General features: G+C 44.8%; 2 protein-coding genes across 2 annotated transcripts; both read right to left on the bottom strand.

Annotated features, from left to right (window-relative positions):
- Positions 1–88: 88 nt before the first annotated feature.
- On the bottom strand, positions 89–1,515 carry LOC100192735 (putative ubiquitin-conjugating enzyme family). The gene is given in 3 exon segments (NM_001137934.1): positions 89–604; positions 710–769; positions 873–1,515. Coding segments are annotated over 3 exon segments (552 nt in total). The 5' UTR covers positions 1,321–1,515; the 3' UTR covers positions 89–560.
- A 2,748-nt stretch (positions 1,516–4,263) lies between these two features.
- LOC103634662 (protein ALP1-like) lies at positions 4,264–22,615 on the bottom strand. Its single transcript, XM_023300813.2, has 3 exons — positions 21,846–22,615; positions 21,379–21,767; positions 4,264–5,482 (listed from the first exon to the last, which is right to left on the bottom strand). Exons 1-3 carry the CDS (start codon positions 22,091–22,093, stop codon positions 4,851–4,853), a joined length of 1,269 nt encoding a protein of 422 aa, XP_023156581.1. The 5' UTR covers positions 22,094–22,615; the 3' UTR covers positions 4,264–4,850.
- Between the last annotated feature and the right edge of the window lie 1,956 nt (positions 22,616–24,571).

The following is a 24,571-nucleotide window of genomic DNA, read 5'->3' as shown; positions in this document are numbered from 1 at the left end:
TCTCATTATTGTAACCAAATGCAACCTAAAATGCCAATTGATAACGTTCGGTGCGGCCGCTAGCCGGTTATAGTTCGGCTGTCTATTTAGAAAAAAATGATTGTCTTTATAAAAAAAATCCCAATTCAAAACACCATTCGTAGTTTGGCTATAGGGTCCATTTGATACATCATCCGAGCAACACTGCGCCGTTAGAAGAGGAAACGAGGTGGCTTTTCCTTCCCAGTCGGCAACAAGGACGAAGGTCATTTGAACATTGTGTTGATGCAGTTACTGAACATTTTCGAGATCATACGATCTTCCTAAATTCAACTAGTCCCGTCCATATCCAGAGTGTAAAAATGAAAAAACAAAAAGTCATGTAAAAATGAATCTCTTAACATTTCAGAACTCAAAGGACAATTACAGAATCGCCAGGCTCAAGGCTACCCACGCGTTCCTGCTACACCGCTACAGCACCAGACTGGGAACCCAACCCAACAAAACCATCCACGTCAATCGATCCAAGTGAGATCGGTGCTTGAAGAACCTGAGTCGGCATCTGCGCCGTGTGCTGTCCTCTACGCGGCGGCCTTGTAGAGCTTCTCCACCATCTTCCTGAACTCTGAACAGCGAAGAACGAGAGGAAACGAGAAAAAGCGAGATTCAGAACGATAGGGAACGAGATTCAGACAGAACGAGACGCGAAGCGTGATGTCGAATCGCGTACCTTCCTGGTTCGCCCAAAGCGCCGCCGCCTGCGTGTTGAGCGGCGAGTCGTTGTTCGGCTCTGAACAAATCATAATCCGTCGGTGAGAACCGAAGGCGACGCACGAGATCCATGGACCGACCGAACAAACGAAGGAATCTAGCAATCAGTAGCGATCCGTTACCTCCGAGCAGGCTCTGGATGGAGAGGAGGATGGTGCGCACGTCGTAGGCGGAGGACCACTTGTCCTGGAGGATGTCCAGGCAGATGTTGCCGTGCACGTCGACGTTGGGGTGGAAGCAGGGGGTGTCGAACCGCACCTTGGGCGGCTTGTACGGGTACTCGGCGGTGAAGGCCAGCGCGAGGCGGTAGGAGGTGCCCTCGTAGGCCGTCCCGGCGGATCCCGCGATGGTGCCCACCCAGTGGAGCATGTTGTCCCCCTCGGGGAACGCCGACACGCCCGGGTCGCCGCCCATCATCAGCGCCATCAGCTCCGACTGCAGCCGCCGCACCACCGACTGGCCCTCCGCGCCCTTCCCGGCCCCCGCCGATGCCGGCTTCGGTCCCGGCGCAGCCGCAGATGCGGCGGAGACGTTCCCGGTCTGCGACTCCTGGTTCTCTCCCCGGGTCATGACTGGCGATCGAGTTGCTCCTTCCTCCACGGCGGCGACTGAGCGGGAGGAGGCGGATTAGGAAGAGGCGGGAGGATTGAGAGCGGTGGGAGTGGAGGCGGCGGTAGGGCGCAGGATTTAAAAGCGAGAGGCGATTGGCTGGGAATGGGAATGCGAGTTTCTTCTGCTCTCTAGTTACCGTTTGGGGGCCGTGTGGCACGAGTGACAGTCCGCCGCCGCCGCCCTGTCTCCAACGGCTAGTAATGTTCAGCTTCACGGAGGACAGCATGTGCACGCATCCGCACTCGATGGCGTGTTTAGGCTGTCTCCAACAGCACCGTGTAAAGGGTCATGTCCTCTAAATATAGAGGACTGTCGGGTCCCCTACGACTCCAGCAAGGGACTCTATAGTGTCCTCTAAATTATAGAGGATGTGGCAGACACTCTAAATGTGGAGGGCTCCTGGAGTGCGCTATCCGCGCTGCTCGTCCACCAGCCGCCGCGAGGAAACTTCCGCGTCCTCCTACCCCGCGCTGGCGACTGCATCTTCCGGGGCCGAGCCCTCGATCCGGCGCGCTTCGCCGCCGGCATCGAGGCAGGAGGGCGAGAAGCGGCCGTGCGGAGGCGGGTCTGTCGGCGTAGAGCTCGCACCCCTTCGAACCGAGGCCGCGCGACCCACCGCAACCCAAGATCCAATCCAGCTTCCCCCTGTTCGTCGCCGGAGAGTCGCCATCGGCAAAAGGCTTCGTCGTCCGCCGACTTCGTCGAAGGCAGCCGGCAAAAGGAAGAGAAGCTCGTCGCCGCCGTTGTCTTCGTCTTCGATTCGGTCCACCGAGCCAGATCCGCGAAGAGCGAGGTACGAACTACACAAATCCTTTTTCTTTAGTACTGAATCATTACCGTATTTTATTGTTCGTATTTGGGGGCATGGATTAGGGTTTGTGGGATGTCTAGGGTTTACGATCTGGAGCTTTCTAAATAATGCGCTTCAATTTCATGCATCAATGGCTTATTGTTGTGTCCGGATGCTTAAATTTAGACCGGTTTTGGGGGATCCATTTTGGGTTTGGGGGGTTGTTCGTCCCAGATGATTCGGTTCTGTCCAGATTCAAATTACTCAACATTAATTTTTTATGCGACCATGGTAACCTAATCTGCAAATTTATAACAGGTTCACATAGATGCAATGTACATTGATTAAGGGTTCATTTGAACTGTGTACTCATAGTTTGGAATCCCTTCGATTCAGTAGTTTGTATAAGATACGTAAATTGTAGTCGGTGTTAACTAATTCAACACTGTGTTTGATGTAGCCATGGATTCGGAGAACGAAAAGCTCCGTAAAGCACTGGCTACTCTGCTCAGAGTTGTTCGAAAGCGTAGTTGTGACATCGTTGATGTCGTCAAATCAGTCTTCCAGCCTTTCAACTCACCTTTGGTCGACGAATTTAACCGAGCACTAGTTGAGATTGACGACCTCGCCAAGGATCTTGAGGACGTAGCAGTGCAAACTCAGTGGGAGGTAGAAAATATGGCTAACAGTCAAGTGAAAGAACATCCACAACAAGAGGAAGCAGTAGAGGACCTTCTGATACAAGATGGTTCAGAAGACGACCTACTGATAGACGAAGAGTCACCAATTAACTATGAAGACCTTGTGGGCTACGACGATGGTCGTGACTACTCAACCGACGACACATATCCGTACTAGTGTTCTAGGTTTAACTTCAGTACAACTATTGTAGCATGTTCAGGTCTATGTTCAGGTGTACTTGTCGGCTGGTATGATCATGCTTTTGGGGGATTTAAATGTTCTGGTCTATGTAAACCGAAACCGGTTCAGTTACTACAATAATTATTGTGTTTTGTTGGACTATGTTTGCCTTACTTTATACCATGTTACATGATGACTACATGCTCATTTATATCATGTTTGATCTACCTCTATTGCATAGAATGGGGAGTGATTGGAACCAGGTGATGTCTCAATATGGAAGCTTCCTTAGCCAGATTGACGAGCAGCCTATCGGAACACAACATTCTGAATTTCAAGTTCATGGCCAACCCGAGGGCTCAAGAACAGCAGCTGTTCCTAAAAAGCCAACTCAAAGAACTAAGCTAGCAAACTTCACTGCTGAAGAGGACACAAGGGTATGCCATGCATGGCTTGCTGTTAGTTGCGATCCCATTATTAACACAGGGCAGAAACGTCAAGGATTTTGGAGTAGAATTACTGAAGCATACAACTCAAGACGAGGAACATTGCCAGAAAGGTCCACAAAATCTTTGATGAGTAGATGGGATACTATCAAAACACAGTGTTCCACTTTTGCTGGATACATGATGGCAGTCCTCCGATAGAATCCTAGTGGACTCAGTGACGCAGACAAGGTACATCTTTCATGTAACATTTTGACATCACTATTTAGAGGTTTGTTAGTATGTTCCTGTTGTAACCATTTGTTATATGTGGCAGACATCACTGGCAGCTTCTAGGTTTGCAGCAATTGAGAAGAAGCCTTTCCACTTTTTACACTGTTGGGCCATTCTTAAGGACCAACCAAAATGGATGGACAACCACATGGGTCAACAACATTAGCAAGCCAACGCTAATCCCACAAATTCTAACACTGTCGATGTGGATGCAGAAGAATCTGTACCATCAAGCTTCACATCGAAGAGGCCACTTGGTCGAGATTCTTCTAAGGAAAAGGCAAAGAGGACTAAATCTGTTGACACATCTTCATCAGATTCTGAGTTTATGACACGCATGGGAGATCTTTCTTTGGAGCGCCTGTCAGTGTACAAAACAGCTGTTACAACTGAGGAAAAGAAGTTGGATTCAATGAACAGAAATGAGAGGCAGAAATTGCTCCTAGAAAAGAAGAAGTTGAACCTAGAGAAATTAAGGCTTGAAAGGCAGAAACTAAAGGAGGACAAGGAAGAGGAGATAATGATCTTAAGCATGGATTTGAGCAAATGTAACCCTCTACTCCGCCAGTACTATGAAGCCAAGCAACAAGAGATACTGGCAAGGGTTACTGGGTCTACTTCATCTGGCCAGTGAAGGTTCCTTACTTAATATGTTTGTTTGTCATTTATGAATGAGGCGTACTCGGACTTGTTTCTGTGAGCTTGCTGTCGTCAGACCCTAATCTGGTTTGTACCAGATTTTTTTAGGTCGTCTTTGAACTATTTGTTTTCAAGTATTTGTTTTGAACTATTTGTCATGGTTTGTACCTGAATGTTTTACTATATGTGTTGAACTATTTGGTTTCATGAACTGTGAGCTTGGTGCAGTTTTTGTTTAGCATTTGTACACACATGTGGTTGCATGACAGTACTACTCCTTGTTATTGAATTGAAACAGCAGCATGAGACACTACGACACTTCGACACTAAGACACACAGTACACACACTTGATAAGAACAGACATGACACTAACACAGACAATACAACAATGTAAAGTAAACAAAGACAGTTCGATAGTAGATAAGAACAGCCATGATAGAACTTGTTTGATTGCGTCCTATGCAACTCTGGATCCATGTCACGCCCAGTGATGGTGTATCAGATCTACCTGAAGCTGAGTATATTTGTTGCGGTCTTTCAGTTGGTTGTACCTTTGATTGACGAAGTCGTTGCGCTCTTCCATTGAACCTTGAGTTGTGTCTGCCAGCACTCCGATATTTTCAAAGGTTGTGTTCAAAGACAATGGACCTTCGTCTTCTACTATCATGTTGTGCAATATTATGCATGTTTTCATGATGTCCCCAATGTGTTCAGGACTCCAACCGTATGCAGGTCCACGGACCACACCCCATCTCTTCTGGAGTACACCGAAAGCTCGTTCTATATCTTTTCGAGCAGACTCTTGAATTGTTGCAAAGTGTTGGGTTCTAACGTCGTAGGGGTTACGGATTGTCTTGACAAATGCGGGCCAGTCAGGGTAAATCCCGTCTGCTAGGTAATATCCCATATTGTACGTGTGACCATTCACAGTGAATGAAATTGGAGGTGTGTCACCGCTCAGATGCCTTTCGAAAAGGTTTGAACGGTGAAGAACATTTATGTCGTTGCAACTACCTGGCAGACCAAAATATGCATGCCATATCCACAGGTCATACGACGCAACAGCTTCCAAGATCATGGTAGGATGTTTACCACGCCCTGTAAACATCCCCTTTGAAAGTCGCCTAGAGGGGGGGGGGGGGTGAATAGGGCGAAACTGAAATTCTCAAAAATAATCACAACTACAAGCCGGGTTAGCGTTAGAAATATAATAGAGTCCGCGAGAGAGGGTGCAAAACAAATCTCAAGCGAATAATGAAGTGAGACACGCGGATTTGTTTTACCGAGGTTCGGTTCTTTCAAACCTACTCCCCGTTGAGGAGGCCACAAAGGCTGGATCTCTTTCAACCCTTACCCTCTCTCAAACGGTCCCTCGGACCGAGTGAGCTTTCTCTTCTCAATCACTTGGAACACAAAGTTCCCACAAGGACCACCACAAGATTGGTGTCTCTTGCCTCAATTACAAGTGAGTTTGATCGCAAGAAAGAATCAAGAAAGAAGAAAGCAATCCAAGCGCAAGAGCTCGAAAGAACACAAGCAAATCTCTCTCGCTAGTCACTAAAGCTTTGTGTGGAATTTGGGAGAGGATTTGATCTCTTGAGTGTGTCTAGAATTGAATGCTAGAGCTCTTGTAAGTAGTTGAGAAGTGGAAAACTTGGATGACTTGAATGTGGGGTGGTTGGGGGTATTTATAGCCCCAACCACCAAACTAGCCGTTTGGTGAGGCTGTCTGTTCGATGGTGCACCGGACAGTCCGGTGCACACCGGACATGTCCGGTGCGACAGCCACGTCACCAAAAGTCGTTGGGTCCGACCGTTGGAGCTCTGTCTTCTGGGCCCGCCTGGATGTCCGGTGGCGCACCGGACATGCACTGTAGATTGTCCGGTGCGCCAGCATGGGCGTGCCTGACCTCTGCGCGCGCAGTGCGCGCATTTAATGCGTCGCAGGTAGCCGTTGGCGCCGAAATAGCCGTTGCCCCGCTGTTACACCGGACAGTCCGGTGTACACCGGACAGTCCGGTGAATTATAGCGGAGCAGTTGAAATGAATTCCCGAGACTGGCGAGTTCCGGAGGCCGATCTTCCTTGGAGCACCGGACAGTCCGGTGAATTATAGCGGAGTCGCCTCTGGAATTTCCCGAAGGTGAGCAGTTTGGAGTTGGAGTCCTCTGGTGCACCGGACATGTCCGGTGGCACACTGGACAGTCCGGTGCGCCAGACCAAAGGTGCCTTCGGTTGACCTTTGCTCCTTTGTTTGAACCCAATACTTGGTCTTTTTATTGGCTAAGTGTGAACCTTTGGCACCTGTATTACTTATGCACTAGAGCAAACTAGTTAGTCCAAATATTTGTGTTGGTCAATTCAACCACCAAAATTAATTAGGGACTAGGTGTAAGCCTAATTCCCTTTCAATCTCCCCCTTTTTGGTGATTGATGCCAACACAAACCAAAGCAAATATAAAAGTGCATAATTGAACTAGTTTGCATAAAGTAAGTGCAAAGGTTGCTTGAATTGAGCCAATAAATGTTACTTACTAGATGTGCATGGATTGTTTCTTTGTTTTTAACATATTGGACCACATTTGCACCACATGTTTTGTTTTGCAAATTCTTTTGTAAATTCTTTTCAAAATCCTTTTGCAAGATAGTCAAAGGTAAATGAATAAGATTTTTGCAAAGCATTTTCAAGTTTTGAAATTTTCTCCCTTTGATCCAAATGCTTTTCCTTTGACTAAACAAAAAACTCCCCCTCAAATAAATTCTCCTCTTAGTGTTCAAGAGGGTTTTAAGATATCAAGTTTTGAAAATACTACTTGCTCCCCCTTTAGAACACAAAGAGATATCAATTTGAAATTTTCCAATTGAAAATCATTAATTTTGAAAATTAGGGTGGTGGTGCGGTCCTTTTGCTTTGGGCTCATACTTTCTCCCCCTTTGGCATGAATCGCCAAAAACGGATACTTTGAGTGAGATATAAGCCCTTAGAAGTACTTTCTCCCCCTTTGGTCATAAATAAATGAGTGAAGATTATACCAAAGACGGAGAGTGAAGTGGAGCGATGGCGAAGGGTGAGTAGTAGAGTGGAGTGGAAGCCTTTGTCTTCGCCGAAGACTCCAATTCCCTTTCAATATACCTATGACTTGGTTTGAAATACACTTGAAAACACATTAGTCATAGCATATATAAAAGAGATATGATCAAAGGTATACTTATGAGCTATGTGTGCAAGTTCAGCAAAAGAAATTTCTAGAATCAAGAATATTGAGCTCATGCCTAAGTTTGGTAAAAGTTTGTTCATCAAGAGGCTTGGTAAAGATATCGACTAATTGATCTTTAGTATTAATGTATGCAATCTCGATATCCCTCTTTTGTTGGTGATCCCTAAGAAAATGATACCGAATGGCTATGTGTTTAGTGCGGCTATGCTCAACGGGATTATCCGCCATGCGGATTGCACTCTCATTATCACATAGAAGAGGAACTTTGGTTAATTTGTAACCATAGTCCCGCAAGGTTTGCCTCATCCAAAGCAATTGCGCGCAACAATGGCCTGCGGCAATATACTCGGCTTCGGCGGTAGAAAGAGCGACCGAATTTTGCTTCTTTGAAGCCCAAGACACCAAGGATCTTCCCAAGAACTGGCAAGTCCCCGATGTGCTCTTCCTATTAATCTTACACCCCGCCCAATCGGCATCCGAATAACCAATCAAATCAAATGTGGATCCCCGAGGGTACCAACGCCCAAACTTAGGAGTATAAGCCAAATATCTCAAGATTCGTTTTACGGCCGTAAGGTGGGATTCCTTAGGGTCGGATTGGAATCTTGCACACATGCAAACGGAAAGCATAATGTTCGGTCGAGATGCACATAAATAAAGCAATGAACCAATCATCGACCGGTATACCTTTTGATCGACGGATTTACCTCCCGTGTCGAGGTCGAGATGCCCATTGGTTCCCATGGGTGTCTTGATGGGCTTGGCATCCTTCATTCCAAACTTGGTTAGAATGTCTTGAGTATACTTTGTTTGACAAATGAAGGTGCCCTCTTGGAGTTGCTTGACTTGGAATCCTAGAAAATACTTCAACTCCCCCATCATAGACATCTCGATTTTTTGTGTCATGATCCTACTAAATTCTTCACATGTAGATTCGTTAGTAGACCCAAATATGATATCATCAACATAAATTTGGCATACAAACAAATCATTGTCAAGAGTTTTAGTGAATAAAGTAGGATCGGCTTTTCCGACTTTTAAGCCATTTGCAATAAGAAAATCTCTAAGGCATTCATACCATGCTCTTGGGGCTTGCTTGAGCCCATAAAGCGCCTTAGAGAGCCTATAGACATGGTTAGGGTACTCACTATCTTCAAAGCCGGGAGGTTGCTCAACATAGACCTCCTCCTTGATTGGTCCATTGAGGAAGGCACTCTTCACGTCCATTTGATAAAGCTTGAAGCCATGGTAAGTAGCATAGGCTAATAGTATGCGAATTGACTCAAGCCTAGCTACGGGTGCATAGGTTTCACCAAAATCCAAACCTTCGACTTGTGAATACCCCTTGGCCACGAGTCGAGCTTTGTTCCTTGTCACCACACCATGTTCATCTTGCTTGTTGCGGAAGACCCACTTGGTTCCTACAACATTTTGGTTAGGACGTGGAACTAAATGCCATACCTCGTTCCTCGTGAAATTGTTGAGCTCCTCTTGCATCGCCATCACCCAATCCGAATCTTGGAGTGCTTCCTCTACCCTGTGTGGCTCAATAGAGGAAACAAAAGAGTAATGCTCACAAAAATGTGCAACACGAGACCGAGTAGTTACCCCCTTATGAATATCGCCGAGGATGGTGTCGACGGGGTGATCTCGTTGTATTGCTTGGTGGACTCTTGGGTGTGGCAGTCTTGGTTGTTCATCCTCCTTGTCTTCATCATTTGCATCTCCCCCTTGATCATTGCCGTCATCTTGAGGTGGCTCATCATTGTGTTCTTCCTCTTTATCAACTTGAGTCTCGTCCTCATTTTGGGTTGGTGGAGATGCTTGCGTGGAGGAGGATGGTTGATCTTGTGCTTGTGGAGGCTCTTCGGGTTCCTTAGGGCACACATCCCCAATGGACATGTTCCTTAGCGCGATGCACGGAGCCTGTTCTTCACCTATCTCATCAAGATCAACATGCTCTACTTGAGAGCCGTTAGTCTCATCAAACACAACGTCACAAGAAACTTCAACAAGTCCTGAGGACTTGTTAAAGACTCTATATGCCCTTGTGTTTGAGTCATATCCTAGTAAAAAGCCTTCTACAGTTTTAGGAGCAAATTTAGATTTTCTACCTCTTTTAACAAGAATAAAGCATTTGCTACCAAAAACTCTAAAATATGAAATATTGGGCTTTTTACCGGTTAGGAGTTCATAGGATGTCTTCTTGAGGATTCGGTGTAGATATAACCAGTTGATGGCGTAGCAGGCGGTGTTGACCGCCTCGGCCCAAAACCGATCCAGTGTCTTGTACTCATCAAGCATGGTTCTTGCCATGTCCAAGAGAGTTCGATTCTTCCTCTCCACTACACCATTTTGTTGTGGGGTGTAGGGAGAAGAGAACTCATGCTTGATGCCCTCCTCCTCAAGGAAGCCTTCTATTTGTGAGTTCTTGAACTCCGTCCCGTTGTCGCTTCTAATTTTCTTGATCCTTAAGCCGAACTCATTTTGAGCCCGTCTCAAGAATCCCTTTAAGGTCTCTTGGGTATGAGATTTTTCCTGTAAAAAGAATACCCAAGTGAAGCGAGAATAATCATCCACAATAACTAGACAGTACTTACTCCCGCCGATGCTTATGTAAGCGATCGGGCCAAATAGGTCCATGTGTAGGAGCTCCAGTGGCCTGTCACTAGTCATGATGTTCTTGTGTGGATGATGAGTGCCAACTTGCTTCCCGGCTTGGCATGCGCTACAAATCCTGTCTTTCTCAAAATGAACATTGGTTAGTCCTAAAATGTGTTCTCCCTTTAGAAGCTTATGAAGATTCTTCATTCCAACATGGGCTAGTCGGCGGTGCCAGAGCCAACCCAAGTTAGTCTTAGCAACCAAGCAAGTGTCGAGTTCAGCTCTATCAAAATCTACCAAGTATAGCTGACCCTCTAACACTCCCTTAAATGCTATTGAATCATCACTTCTTCTAAAGACAGTAACACCTACATCAATAAATAGACAGTTGTAGCTCATTTGACATAATTGGGATACGGAAAACAAATTGTAATCTAAAGAATCTACAAGAAAAACATTGGAAATAGTATGGTCAGGTGATATAGCAATTTTACCCAATCCTTTGACCAAACCTTGATTTCCATCCCCGAATGTGATAGCTCGTTGGGGATCTTGGTTTTTCTCATATGAGGAGAACATCTTCTTCTCCCCTGTCATGTGGTTTGTGCACCCGCTGTCGAGTATCCAACTTGAGCCCCCGGATGCATAAACCTACAAAACAATTTTAGTTCTTGACTTTAGGTACCCAAACGGTTTTGGGTCCTTTGGCATTAGAAACAAGAACTTTGGGTACCCAAATACAAGTCTTGGAGCCCTTGTGTTTGCCCCCAACAATCTTGGCAACTACCTTGCCGGATTTGTTAGTCAAAACATAAGATGCATCAAAAGTCTTAAATGAAATGGTATGATCATTTGATGCATTAGGAGTTTTCTTTCTAGGCAACTTGGCACGGGTTGGTTGCCTAGAGCTAGATGTCTCACCCTTATACATAAAAGCATGGTTAGGGCCAGAGTGAGACTTCCTAGAGTGAATTCTCCTAATTTTGCTCTCGGGATAACCGGCAGGGTACAAAATGTAACCCTCGTTATCCTGAGGCATGGGAGCCTTGCCCTTAACAAAATTAGACAAATTTTTAGGAGGGGCATTAAGTTTGACATTGTCTCCCCTTTGGAAGCCAATGTCATCCTTGATGCCAGGGCGTCTCCCATTATAGAGCATACTTCTAGCAAATTTAAACTTTTCATTTTCTAAGTTATGCTCGGCAATTTTAGCATCTAATATTGCTATATGATCATTTTGTTGTTTAATTAAAGCCATGTGATCATGAATAGCATTGATATCAACATCTCTACATCTAGTACAAATAGAAGTGTGCTCAACGGTAGATGTAGATGGTTTGCAAGAATTAAGTTCGACAATCTTAGCACGCAAAATATCATTGTTATCTCTAAGATTGGATATCGTAACATTGCAAGCATCTAATTCTTTAGCCTTAACAAACAATTTCTCATTCTCATCTCTAAGGCTAGCAAGAGAAACATTCAACTCATCAATCCTAGCAAGCAAATCAACATTATCATTTCTAGGATTGGAAGTTGAATCAATACAAACATGAGAATCAACCTTAGCAATTAATTTAGCATTTTCATTTTTAAGGTTGTTAATGGTCTCATGGCAAGTGCTTAGCTCACTAGACAATTTTTCACATTTTTCAACTTCTAGAGCATAAGCATTTTTAACCTTAACATGCTTTTTGTTTTCCTTAATAAGGAAGTCCTCTTGAGAGTCCAAGAGATCATCCTTCTCATGAATAGCACTAATCAATTCATTTAATTTTTCTTTTTGTTCCATGTTAAGGTTGGCAAAAAGGGTACGCAAATTGTTTTCCTCATCACTAGCATTATCATCACTAGAGGACTCATATTTAGTGGAGGATTTAGATTTAACCTTCTTCCTTTTGCCGTCCTTTGCCATGAGACACTTGTGGCCGACGTTGGGGAAGAGGAGTCCCTTGGTGACGGTGATGTTGGCGGCGTCCTCGTCGGAGGAGGAGGAGTCGGTGGAGCTCTCGTCGGAGTTCCACTCGCGGCACACGTGGGCATCGCCGCCCCTCTTCTTGTGGTACCTCTTCTTTTCTCTCCTCTTGCCCTTCTTGTCGTTATCCCTGTCACTGTCACTTGATAATGGACATTTAGCAATAAAGTGACTGGGCTTACCACACTTGTAGCAAACCTTCTTGGAACGGGATTTGTAGTCCTTCCCCTTCCGTTGCTTGAGGATTTGGCGAAAGCTTTTGATGATTAAAGCCATTTCCTCATTGTCGAGCTTGAAGGCGTCAATTGGTTGTCTACTCGGTGTAGACTCCTCCTTCTTCTCTGTAGGAAACGGGTGACGCCTAAGAGGGGGGGGGGTGAATTAGGACTTCTAAAACTTTTACTAAACTAGGCCACAATTAAATCCCTAGAGCAAAACCTATGCAAGAAATCAAAACTAGAATGTGCAAACTAGGTTTTGTCTAAGTGTTGCTATCTCTACCGCAAAGGCTAAGTTTCAATCTACACTAAATAAGTATGACAATAAGATTGAAACTTAAATGCTTAATATAAATGCGGAATGTAAAGAGCTAAGTAGAGAAGCAAACTCTCGTGGATGACGCCGGTATTTTTACCGAGGTATCCGGAACCGCGCAAGGTCCCGACTAATCCTCGTTGGTGCCCCTACGCAAAGGGAAGCCCACGCGAGGGCCAAGCACCACGGTCGAGTAACTCCGTAGAGAGCCGCGGGCCTTCTCCACGCGCAAGTGGTGCTCCGCTTCCGGCTCCTCTCGGCCGCTCCCCGTCGTCTCCACTATCGAGCTTTCGGCCGAAACGCCGCGGGCCTCGTTCCCTTCGGTACACGGTGGCGGCCGTGACACAAACGCGGTTGTCACGGTCTCGCAAGACTCTCGCCCCACTCGGTACAATTACAACGGCTCACGCAAGAGCCGAGGGGTTGTGAGGTTTATCTAAACTCACTCAACTAACTAGGATTCACCTAGAGCAAGCGCTAAAGCGGTCTAACTAACCTAAGCACTTCGCAAAGCACCTATGCTAATCACCGAGTGATTCTATTAAGCACTTGGAAATATGCACTATGTGTATTGGAATGTTGCTTGGGCTCTCACACTAGAGAATGGCCGGTTGGGGTGGTATTTATAGCCTCCACACCCCCAACTAGCCGTTGGACAGAAAGCAGCAGCTTTCTGTCGTCGGGTGCACCGGACAGTCCGGTGCACCACCGGACACTGCACAGTAGATGTCCGGTGCACGCCACGTCAGCCGACCGTTGGCGCCTGTAGCAGTCGACCGTTGGATCCGACCGTTGCCTTCTGCCCGTTGGCACACCGGACAGTCCGGTGCACACCGGACAGACCGGTGCTACAGCCAGAGAGCGCCTGTCTGCGGCCTCTCTGCGCAGACTGTCCGGTGCCTCACCGGACAGTCCGGTGCACACCGGACACCAATGTCCGGTGCGCCACCAGGCGCTGGCTGACAGCCCTTATCTTGGATTTCTTCGCTGATTTCTTCGGGCTTCCTTGTTCTTGAGTATTGGACTCCTATGCATCTTTTTATGTCTTCTTTTGAGGTGTTGCATCCTCATTGCCTTGGTCCACTTCTCTTCGCATCCTGTGAACTACAAACACAAACACTAGAAAACTTATTAGTTCACGGATTGTGTTGTTCATCAAACACCAAAACTCAATTAGCCAAATGGCCCGGGGTCCATTTTCCTTACAATCTCCCCCTTTTTGGTGATTGATGACAACACAACCAAAGCAAGCAAATAATACAAGTATTTGAGTGAAAATATGCAATCTACTTGCTAAGATGCATGATTGTCCCCACAATGTGACATTATGGACTTAAGCCTCCCCCTAACTCCATAATTCACTTACTTCCTATTTTTGGACCAAATAACCAAAACCACTTGAAAAGCCATTCGTAGATATAAAATTTTAAATTGGTGGTGTTTGGTGTTTGATATAGTTTTCATTGCTTTGGCCCCTAAACTTCTCCCCCTTTGGCATCAACCACCGAAAAGGAAGACATTAAAAGCATGTAGGAAGTAAATAAAAGCTTGTCCTCAACAAGAATTGTATCAAATGATATCACTAGAAGGATATTAAATTAAGCCATGAAAGATACCACTTGTAGACCATGAAAGATACCACGTGTAGGAGTTCCTCAAAAGATTACTCCCCCTAAATGAGTATTCTCCTTTAGAAAGAGTTTTTCTCCCCCTTTAGAGATGAAGAAATACTCCCCCTGACAGAGATCCTCTACTTAGGAAAAAGCATGTGAAAATTAGAGGTGCAAGACATGATTTGAAAAGACTAACTTCCCTTATGCATAGGTAACAGAATATGAGTTAACCACTTATGCATTTTTAGCAACAAGGAAGTATATGATATGAAATATAGTCTAATCAAATATTGGAGAAGACATGTAAATGATACTGAATGTAGTCTCAAAAGATACCAATTGAAGACCAATGGCGAGCTTGAGAGACATGAGAGTTCTTGGAGATTTTGCAGTGGAAGATTGTTGTCTTTCTCCGGGGACCTTATTTTCCTTACAATGAGACTATCACATAAAATAGACTTGAAAAGGTGTTAGTCTCAAAGTGTTAGATTATAGAGTAACCTCCCCCTAAAGGTGTGCATACAAGTTTTGAATACTTGTAGGAGACATGCACTTTGATTTGATATCAAGCGGGGCAAATTATCCATAATCCTAACTTTGGCACATATAAGTTAAATGATACAACTTGTAGTAATCAAAATTTTCAACGGCATCATTTACTATGGAGTGATATAGAAGCTATGTGCCGTGCTTAAATAAACATTTTAAGCCATGTAGGTTTGCTTAAGTATATGAATTAAAAACAAGCAATCCTACCATATGATTTACCTAGTATGCATGATTTTAAACAAAAGTACATAACAAATGTAATACTAGGCAAGAAAGGTAAACTAGATACAAGGTAAAATAGATACGCATATCTAGAAACAAGAGAAATACAATAAACTAGTTACCTTAGTCATGGGTGGGAAATTTGGGTCCAAAGTTTTCACTAACCCACTTGGCAATAAACTTGATCCAATATGATGTATCCCATGATATACATCCCAATTTTGCCAAGTCTCCAAATTTCCCGAAGACCTTTGGTCCACTCACTTCCCTTTCGGGATCCAAACCTTTTTGGTGCTTTTCATGGTTGAAATTATTTCCTTTGGCACCCAGATGCGTTTGGCCCCCTTTCCTTTGTTGGCTTGCTTGTTGGCCTTAATTGCTATCACCTTTCCATTCTTTTTCTTCTTGATCAAGTATGGTGTAGCATCCTTTTTGTCCACCTTTTTGATGTAGGTGTTGGAGATTTTGCTTGATGGCTTTTGCTTGAGCTTTCGCCTTTGTTTATCCCCGGTCATCGCCTTGCATTGGAAAGACTTGTGGCCTTCCTTGTGGCACAGCCTACAAATCACGGTTTCTCCCTCTACAGGCTTGTTCACTCCCGCAGTGGTGTTATCCTGTGGAGGTCGGATTTGTTTGGCTTTACCTTTCTTGTCATACAAAGCCTTGCCAAGACGAGCCACTTCTTGCTTTAATTGTTCATTTTCCTTTGCAACCTCGTCCGAACATGTCTCTACAACAATATTCTCAACAACAACTTGGTTGCAGGGGTTAGAATCATCAATTAAATCAAAGCAGGAAGTAGAAGCATCTTTCTTAATTATTTCAGGAATTTCAACTAAAGATGCTGCTGGGGTGCTACCAATGTTTTCTAGCTTAGTAGTTAGCTCATTGTTGTGTATGCTAAGAATTTCCATTTTCTCTAGCAAATTTTCAATAGCTTTTTGGGAGCTAGCTAACTTAGCCTTAAGTTTTTCATTCTTTTTAATAAGGCTATCATCGGTAGCAGTGGGTGGAGCACTAGATTCTAATAGCTCAATTTTAGTTGATAGCTCACTATTTAAGTTTGCAAAAGTTTCAAATTTTTCTAGCAAACCTTTGTAATCATTTTGAGAGCTAACCAACTTATTTTTCAAAGTTTTAAGTTGAGCTTTTTGCTTAGTGCAAACATCCTGGAAAAAATTTACGGCTTCCGCAAGTTCTTCTAGAGAGGCCTTTCCCTCACCTTCATCATCACTACTACTTTCATCACTAGAGGATGGAATGCTTCTGTTACCTCTTGCCATAAGGCATTTGTGTGATGACCGTGATGATCGTGACGAGGACCGGTGGCTGCGCGTCCTTGGAGGCTCATCTTCACTTGAAGAGTCATCCCAAGTTCTGACACTTGTGAGCGCCTTGCCTTTGCTCCTCTCCTTTTTGGGTTTGGCCATATTTGGACAGTTGTCCCTGAAGTGGCCCTTCTCCCCACATGCGAAGCATCCTCTCTTCCTTTGTTTTTTCCTGTCAATGTTAAAGAGAAGATCCTCGACCTGCAGGGGCACACCCATTAGATTAATCTTGCGGATCATCCTCATTACCTTTCCGACGCGTCGGATTATTTCTTCGTCCTCGGAGGATGATGTGCATGGTTGATTATCTTCATCATCATCACTTTCTTCTTCTTCCTCTTCTTCACTTGAGGAACTTGGAGTGGGAGCCTTCTTTTTGCCCTTCCTTTCATCACATGCAAAAGCATATGGCTTTGAGGAAGTTGGCTCCTTTCCCCGACTCATTTTTCGCGACATCTCAAAGGCCACGATTTTCCCAATCACAATAGTCGGGGTCATGTTGCTCAAGTCCTCCATGTTGTGAAGGATGGTGATGATGCTCCCATATCTTTGTTGTGGTAGCAGGGAGATAATCTTCCTCACAATGTCCGCATCACCTAGCTTATTAATGCCAATAGAGTTGAGCTCATTGATTATGAGATTCAAACGAGAATACATGTCTCTAACAAGCTCATCATCTTTCATGGCAAAAGAATTATACTCATTTAAGACTAGGCAATGTTTTTGCTCACGGACATTTGATGTGCCGTCATGGAGCTCATGCAATTTTAGCCAAATCTCATTAGCAGTTTTCAAGGTAAATACTTGATTAAAAATGTCCATGCTAAGAGATTCATACAAGCAATTTTTGGCTCTAGCATTTAAATGAATTTCTTTTTCCTCACTCGTGGTGGGTTTCTCGGGATTCTTGAGGGGTTTCATCCCGTCACGAGTGACTCTCCAAACACCTAGATCAACGGCCTCTAGGTAACAAGCCATTCTAGCACTATAATATGGGAAGTTAGTGCCGTCGAAGTGTGGTGGCCTATGGGTATCCATCCCTTCCTCTAAAAGGCGTCGGCTCTTTTTAGCGGTGAAGCTAAAGCGTTTCAAATGAGCCAAACCGGGCTCCGATACCAATTGTAGGAAACGGGTGACGCCTAAGAGGGGGGGGTGAATTAGGACTTCTAAAACTTTTACTAAACTAGGCCACAATTAAATCCCTAGAGCAAAACCTATGCAAGAAATCAAAACTAGAATGTGCAAACTAGGTTTTGTCTAAGTGTTGCTATCTCTACCGCAAAGGCTAAGTTTCAATCTACACTAAATAAGTATGACAATAAGATTGAAACTTAAATGCTTAATATAAATGCGGAATGTAAAGAGCTAAGTAGAGAAGCAAACTCTCGTGGATGACGCCGGTATTTTTACCGAGGTATCCGGAACCGCGCAAGGTCCCGACTAATCCTCGTTGGTGCCCCTACGCAAAGGGAAGCCCACGCGAGGGCCAAGCACCACGGTCGAGTAACTCCGTAGAGAGCCGCGGGCCTTCTCCACGCGCAAGTGGTGCTCCGCTTCCGGCTCCTCTCGGACGCTCCCCGCCGTCTCCACTATCGAGCTTTCGGCCGAAACGCCGCGGGCCTCGTTCCCTCCGGTACACGGTGGCGGCCGTGACACAAACGCGGTTGTCACGGTCTCGCAAGACTCTCGCCCCACTCGGTACAATTACAACGGCTCGCGCAAGAGCCGAGGGGTTGTGAGGTTTATCTAAACTCACTCAACTAACTAGGATTCACCTAGAGCAAGCGCTAAAGCGGTCTAACTAACCTAAGCACTTCGCAAAGCACCTATGCTAATCACCGAGTGATTCTATTAAGCACTTGGGTGTTTGAGCACTTGGAAATATGCACTATGTGTATTGGAATGTTGCTTGGGCTCTCACACTAGAGAATGGCCGGTTGGGGTGGTATTTATAGCCTCCACACCCCCAACTAGCCGTTGGACAGAAAGCAGCAGCTTTCTGTCGTCGGGTGCACCGGACAGTCCGGTGCACCACCGGACACTGCACAGTAGATGTCCGGTGCACGCCACGTCAGCCGACCGTTGGCGCCTGTAGCAGTCGACCGTTGGATCCGACCGTTGCCTTCTGCCCGTTGGCACACCGGACAGTCCGGTGCACACCGGACAGACCGGTGCTACAGCCAGAGAGCGCCTGTCTGCGGCCTCTCTGCGCAGACTGTCCGGTGCCTCACCGGACAGTCCGGTGCACACCGGACACCAATGTCCGGTGCGCCACCAGGCGCTGGCTGACAGCCCTTATCTTGGATTTCTTCGCTGATTTCTTCGGGCTTCCTTGTTCTTGAGTATTGGACTCCTATGCATCTTTTTATGTCTTCTTTTGAGGTGTTGCATCCTCATTGCCTTGGTCCAATTCTCTTCGCATCCTGTGAACTACAAACACAAACACTAGAAAACTTATTAGTTTACGGATTGTGTTGTTCATCAAACACCAAAACTCAATTAGCCAAATGGCCCGGGGTCCATTTTCCTTACATTCTCCTCCGTCGCTTTAAATGCCACTGGTTGTGCTTCGGACGTGGAGGGCTCCTCAAGCTCGTTGATCTTCTTTGAGCCTTTAATCATACATTCAAAGCTCACAAAATTCCCGATTACTTCCTCGGGAGTCATTAGTGTGTATCTAGGATTGCCACGAATTAATTGAACTTGAGTGGGGTTAAGGAAAATAAGAGATCTTAGAATAACCTTAACCACCTCGTGGTCATCCCACTTCTTGCTCCCGAGGTTGCGCACTTGGTTCACCAAGGTTTTGAGCCGGTTGTACATATCTTGTGGCTCCTCCCCTTGGCGAAGACGAAAATGACCGAGCTCCCCCTCGATCGTTTCCCGCTTGGTGATCTTGGTGAGTTCATCACCCTCGTGCGCGGTCTTGAGAAGGTCCCAAATCTCCTTTGCATTCTTCAACCCTTGCACTTTGTTGTATTCCTCCTTGCTTAGAGAGGCGAGGAGTATGGTTGTAGCTTAAGAGTTGAAGTGCTCGATTTGGGCTACTTCGTCCGTATCATAGTCTTCATCCCCTACGGATGGTACCTGTGCTCCAAACTCAACAACATTCCATATACTTTTGTGGAGTGAGGTTAGATGAAATTTCATTAAATCACTCCACCTAGCATAATCTTCGCCATCAAAGGTTGGCGGTTTGCCTAATGGAACGGAAAGTAATGGAGTAGATCTAGATGTACGAGGATAGTGTAAGGGGATCTTACTAAACTTTTTGCGCTCTTGGCGCTTAGAAGTTACGGACGGCGCATCGGAGTCGGAGGTAGATGTTGATGAAGTGTCGGTCTCGTAGTAGACCACCTTCCTCATCCTCTTGTGCTTGTCGCCTTTCTGATGTGACTTGTGGGAAGAAGATTTCTCCTTCTTCTCCTTGTGGTGTGAAGAAGAAGATCTTTTCTCCTTCCGTTTGGAGGAGTCCTTCTTCTTCTCCTTCCTCTTGGTGCGGGACTCTTCCGATGAAGTGCTCCCGTGGCTCGTAGTGGGCTTGTCGCCGATCTCCATCTCCCTCTTGGTGTGATCTCCCGACATCACTTCGAGCGGTTAGGCTCTAATGAAGCACCGGGCTCTGATACCAATTGAAAGTCGCCTAGAGGGGGGGTGAATAGGGCGAAACTGAAATTCTCAAAAATAATCACAACTACAAGCCGGGTTAGCGTTAGAAATATAATAGAGTCCGCGAGAGAGGGTGCAAAACAAATCGCAAGCGAATAATGAAGTGAGACACGCGGATTTGTTTTACCGAGGTTCGGTTCTTTCAAACCTACTCCCCGTTGAGTAGGCCACAAAGGCCGGGTCTCTTTCAACCCTTACCCTCTCTCAAACGGTCCCTCGGACCGAGTGAGCTTTCTCTTCTCAATCACTTGGAACACAAAGTTCCCACAAGGACCACCACAAGATTGGTGTCTCTTGCCTCAATTACAAGTGAGTTTGATCGCAAGAAAGAATCAAGAAAGAAGAAAGCAATCCAAGCGCAAGAGCTCGAAAGAACACAAGCAAATCTCTCTCGCTAGTCACTAAAGCTTTGTGTGGAATTTGGGAGAGGATTTGATCTCTTGAGTGTGTCTAGAATTGAATGCTAGAGCTCTTGTAAGTAGTTGAGAAGTGGAAAACTTGGATGACTTGAATGTGGGGTGGTTTGGGGTATTTATAGCCCCAACCACCAAACTAGCCGTTTGGTGAGGCTGTCTGTTCGATGGTGCACCGGACAGTCCGGTGCACACCGGACATGTCCGGTGCGACAGCCACGTCACCAAAAGTCGTTGGGTCCGACCGTTGGAGCTCTGTCTTCTGGGCCCGCCTGGATGTCCGGTGGCGCACCGGACATGCACTGTAGATTGTCCGGTGCGCCAGCATGGGCGTGCCTGACCTCTGCGCGCGCAGTGCGCGCATTTAATGCGTCGCAGGTAGCCGTTGGCGCCGAAATAGCCGTTGCCCCGCTGTTACACCGGACAGTCCGGTGTACACCGGACAGTCCGGTGTACACCGGACAGTCCGGTGAATTATAGCGGAGCAGTTGAAATGAATTCCCGAGACTGGCGAGTTCCGGAGGCCGATCTTCCTTGGAGCACCGGACACTGTCCGGTGTACACCGGACAGTCCGGTGAATTATAGCGGAGTCGCCTCTGGAATTTCCCGAAGGTGAGCAGTTTGGAGTTGGAGTCCTCTGGTGCACCGGACATGTCTGGTGGCACACCGGACAGTCCGGTGCGCCAGACCAGAGGTGCCTTCGGTTGACCTTTGCTCCTTTGTTTGAACCCAATACTTGGTCTTTTTATTGGCTAAGTGTGAACCTTTGGCACCTGTATTACTTATGCACTAGAGCAAACTAGTTAGTCCAAATATTTGTGTTGGTCAATTCAACCACCAAAATTAATTAGGGACTAGGTGTAAGCCTAATTCCCTTTCACCCTTCCATGAACTTGGGCAGTTATGCCACTCCCAATGCATGCAATCAACACTACCAAGCATACCAGGAAACCCACGTGACTCGCCAACTTGGAGAAGGCATGCGATATCTTCTGCATTTGGTGCACGGAGATAATACGGAGCAAACGTGGTTTGGACGGCCGTGCAAAAGTGTTTCAATGCCTCATGAGCAGTAGATTCCCCAATGCGTACGTATTCGTCAACGGCATCAGCCGGAATACCGTAAGCAAGGATTCGAACAGCAGCAACAACTTTCTGTAGAGCAGAAAGACCAATCTCACCCGCACAATTTGGACGCTGAATAAAATAAGGATCCACTTGTTGCACAACATCAACAAGGCGCTCAAAGACATGGCGACGCATGCGGAACCTACCATACAATTCATGTGTCATAATAGGGGTCATGAAGTTTTGTACATGGTAAAAAGAATGTGTTAATTGTAAATACCTCCTACGAAATTGAGCATCCGTGTACACGGGGTTCGCTCCAAAGTAGTCCGCTCGGATTCTTGCATCGCCGCTCATGTGATCACGATGAATCCTAACACGCCCTGGAATCGAACCACCATGACGACGCTCATTGCGTGCACGTCGCCTCCTATTCACAATGTGCCTCGCCAACTGCAACTCTTCTTCTTCCTCTTCCATTTCTTCCATCAACCACACAAGAAAATTGTTTTCTAAGTAGGGATTCATGGTTGTGGAGTTTGTAAAGGCAAGGTTGAGTGAAGTATGGAAGGCTCACTTGGTATTTATAGAGGAAGTACGCTTCAGATAGAAGCCATGCAGTTGTCGTGCAAGGGAAGCTAGGCTATGGCTTCTCGAAGAAGAGTACTGGCTTACGGTGCAAGCTTGTCCATTTGAAAACATATTTTGCCAACGATATTATACTATGTGTCACGTTATCGACAACAATTACACAACAACAAAACAAGCAATGTAATTAATATTGACATTTCAAATTTATTAGTTTCAAAATTAATAAATACAATTTTTACGTATCATTTATGTAGCGTCAAATGAGAAGAAAACAAAGAAAAATGAAAAAGAAATGGAAAATGTGAATCTGTTAACACTGTAGCCTTAGGGGACGGAATTTAGGGGACGCTGCTGGAGACGGAGAATATATAGAGGACAGAATCTTTTAGAGTGTTCTGTAAAGGACAGAGAATATTCCTTTAGGGGACGAAATTTAGGGGACGCTGCTGGAGACAGCCTTACAAGAGCTCTGCCACTAAAAGCAAATGAGGCCCTGTTTGGGAATACAGTTTTTCTAAACTGCAGTTTTTTAAATACTAAATTATACTTTAGTCATGACATTACTACAGTTTACAATGCTTTAGTTTTCGAATACAACAGTATCCAATACATCAAGCTGTTCGAGAAAAACTTTGGTTGAGACCAATCAGCCAGAGCGGGACCCAGATGGTGCTCTCTTTACAGAGAAAAACTTTGGTTGAGACCAAAGTTTCCAAAACTGCAAAACAAGTGCAGTATTTACAATACTACAGTTTAGTATACAGAGATTTCAGATGAGTTGCCAAACACCTCAAAATATATAATACCACAGTATTGCTTCAATACTGCAGAAAAACTTTGTTCCCAAACACCCCCTGAGATGTCAGATTTACATAAATTTATTCTTAATTGTTCATCTGGAGTACCAATTTGTTTGATTACAAATACCTTCCACAATTAAATAGCCTTCTACCATATGTTTCTCGTGATTTTTTTTCTCAATTCAAAACCAAATTTAGTCCTCTTATTAACTTGTAAAAGTGTTTTCAACTTGGGATCCTTTCAATCGAGGTGAGTCTTGAACAATCTAATATTTATCACTTTTCTCTCAGATTCTTTATATTGTAAAGAGAAAAAAACACATCTTCTATTGTACATATATGATGCCCATGAAATTTGATGTGGATGTTCTTCAATAAGTCTACGAGTAGATTTACAATATTTAGCTTCATTTGGATGGGCATCCATCATGGGGCTCATTGGTTACCCGCACAACCGTACCCACTCTCGCTTCATGCATTGATCGTGTGCGCGCTGGTGATTGGTTACCTACGTGAGATTGACCAGCAAGCATGGGGAAGACACATGCACTTTTTCACCGCTCTGCATGCATGCTTGGGAAAGGCGGGTGGGACCTTCACTGTCCACCCAGGCCAACACGAACCCAGCGCCAGAGAGCTTTTCAATCACGCCCTATATCTTCTATAGCAGGTGTATGCTGAAAACTATTGCATTATGGTTGACAAAATCCACTCCATAGCTAGAGCATTTCTTATCCAAGAATCGTAAATTTTGCACAACATTTGCTACCATATGTGTATGTAATAAATACTAAATTTTAATCCAATCCAAATATATTTTATATCTTAAATATGGCGATAGTTATAGCTCACTCAGATTTTCAACATATTAAGCTATTCTTCTTTATATTGAATCAAATTTGAAATCAACTTATTTGAATACTTCCAAAAGACATATATTCATTCAAATCATTTACTAAAAGATGTCTAATGAAAATATCCAACACAAAGTCTAAACTTGATTACTAGACATTTATTAAATGATTTGAAGCATTTAACTTGTTCTTTTTTTTATCAAAACCCTCTTGATTGTAAAGAGGAGCTCTCTTATTGAAAAATCTACTCTCTTCTGTGGGGATCATTTTCTTATGGAAGTAAGGGAGAGTTTTTGGAAGATTGATCAAAACAAGATTTGATTTGCAAAATCCAAGGTTTTGGCTTAAAAGTTGGGAAAATGAGTTTGATTGCAAAATTCAAAACGAGTGGTTGCTAAATGATCTAAATATGCCAAATCCTATGCTTATTTAATTGGCATTTAGTTTGAACTTCAAATTGCAATTTGGCTCATATTTTGTTAAGTTAGTAAGGTTCAAGTTTGCTTTAGGTGTGTTGGCATAAATCACCAAAAAGGAGGAGATTGAAAGTGAAATATGCCCTTGGGCCATTTCTAGTTGTTTTGATGATTAACTGCACAACACACCACTTTGAACTAACAATCTTTATATCAGCATGGGCACAGGTGTAGTAAAAGCAAATTGAAGACAAGAAGATTTGTTAAATTAGAAGGCCAAAAGTGCAACTCTGGGTAAAAGTACAAAAAACATGAGGTTTAAGTACTTGAATAAGTTGCACATAT

The sequence above is a fragment of the Zea mays genome, chromosome 8, assembly GCF_902167145.1.
Source record: "Zea mays cultivar B73 chromosome 8, Zm-B73-REFERENCE-NAM-5.0, whole genome shotgun sequence".
NCBI classification, from domain to species: domain Eukaryota; kingdom Viridiplantae; phylum Streptophyta; class Magnoliopsida; order Poales; family Poaceae; genus Zea; species Zea mays.
This window is presented reverse-complemented; position numbering and strand designations above follow the sequence as displayed.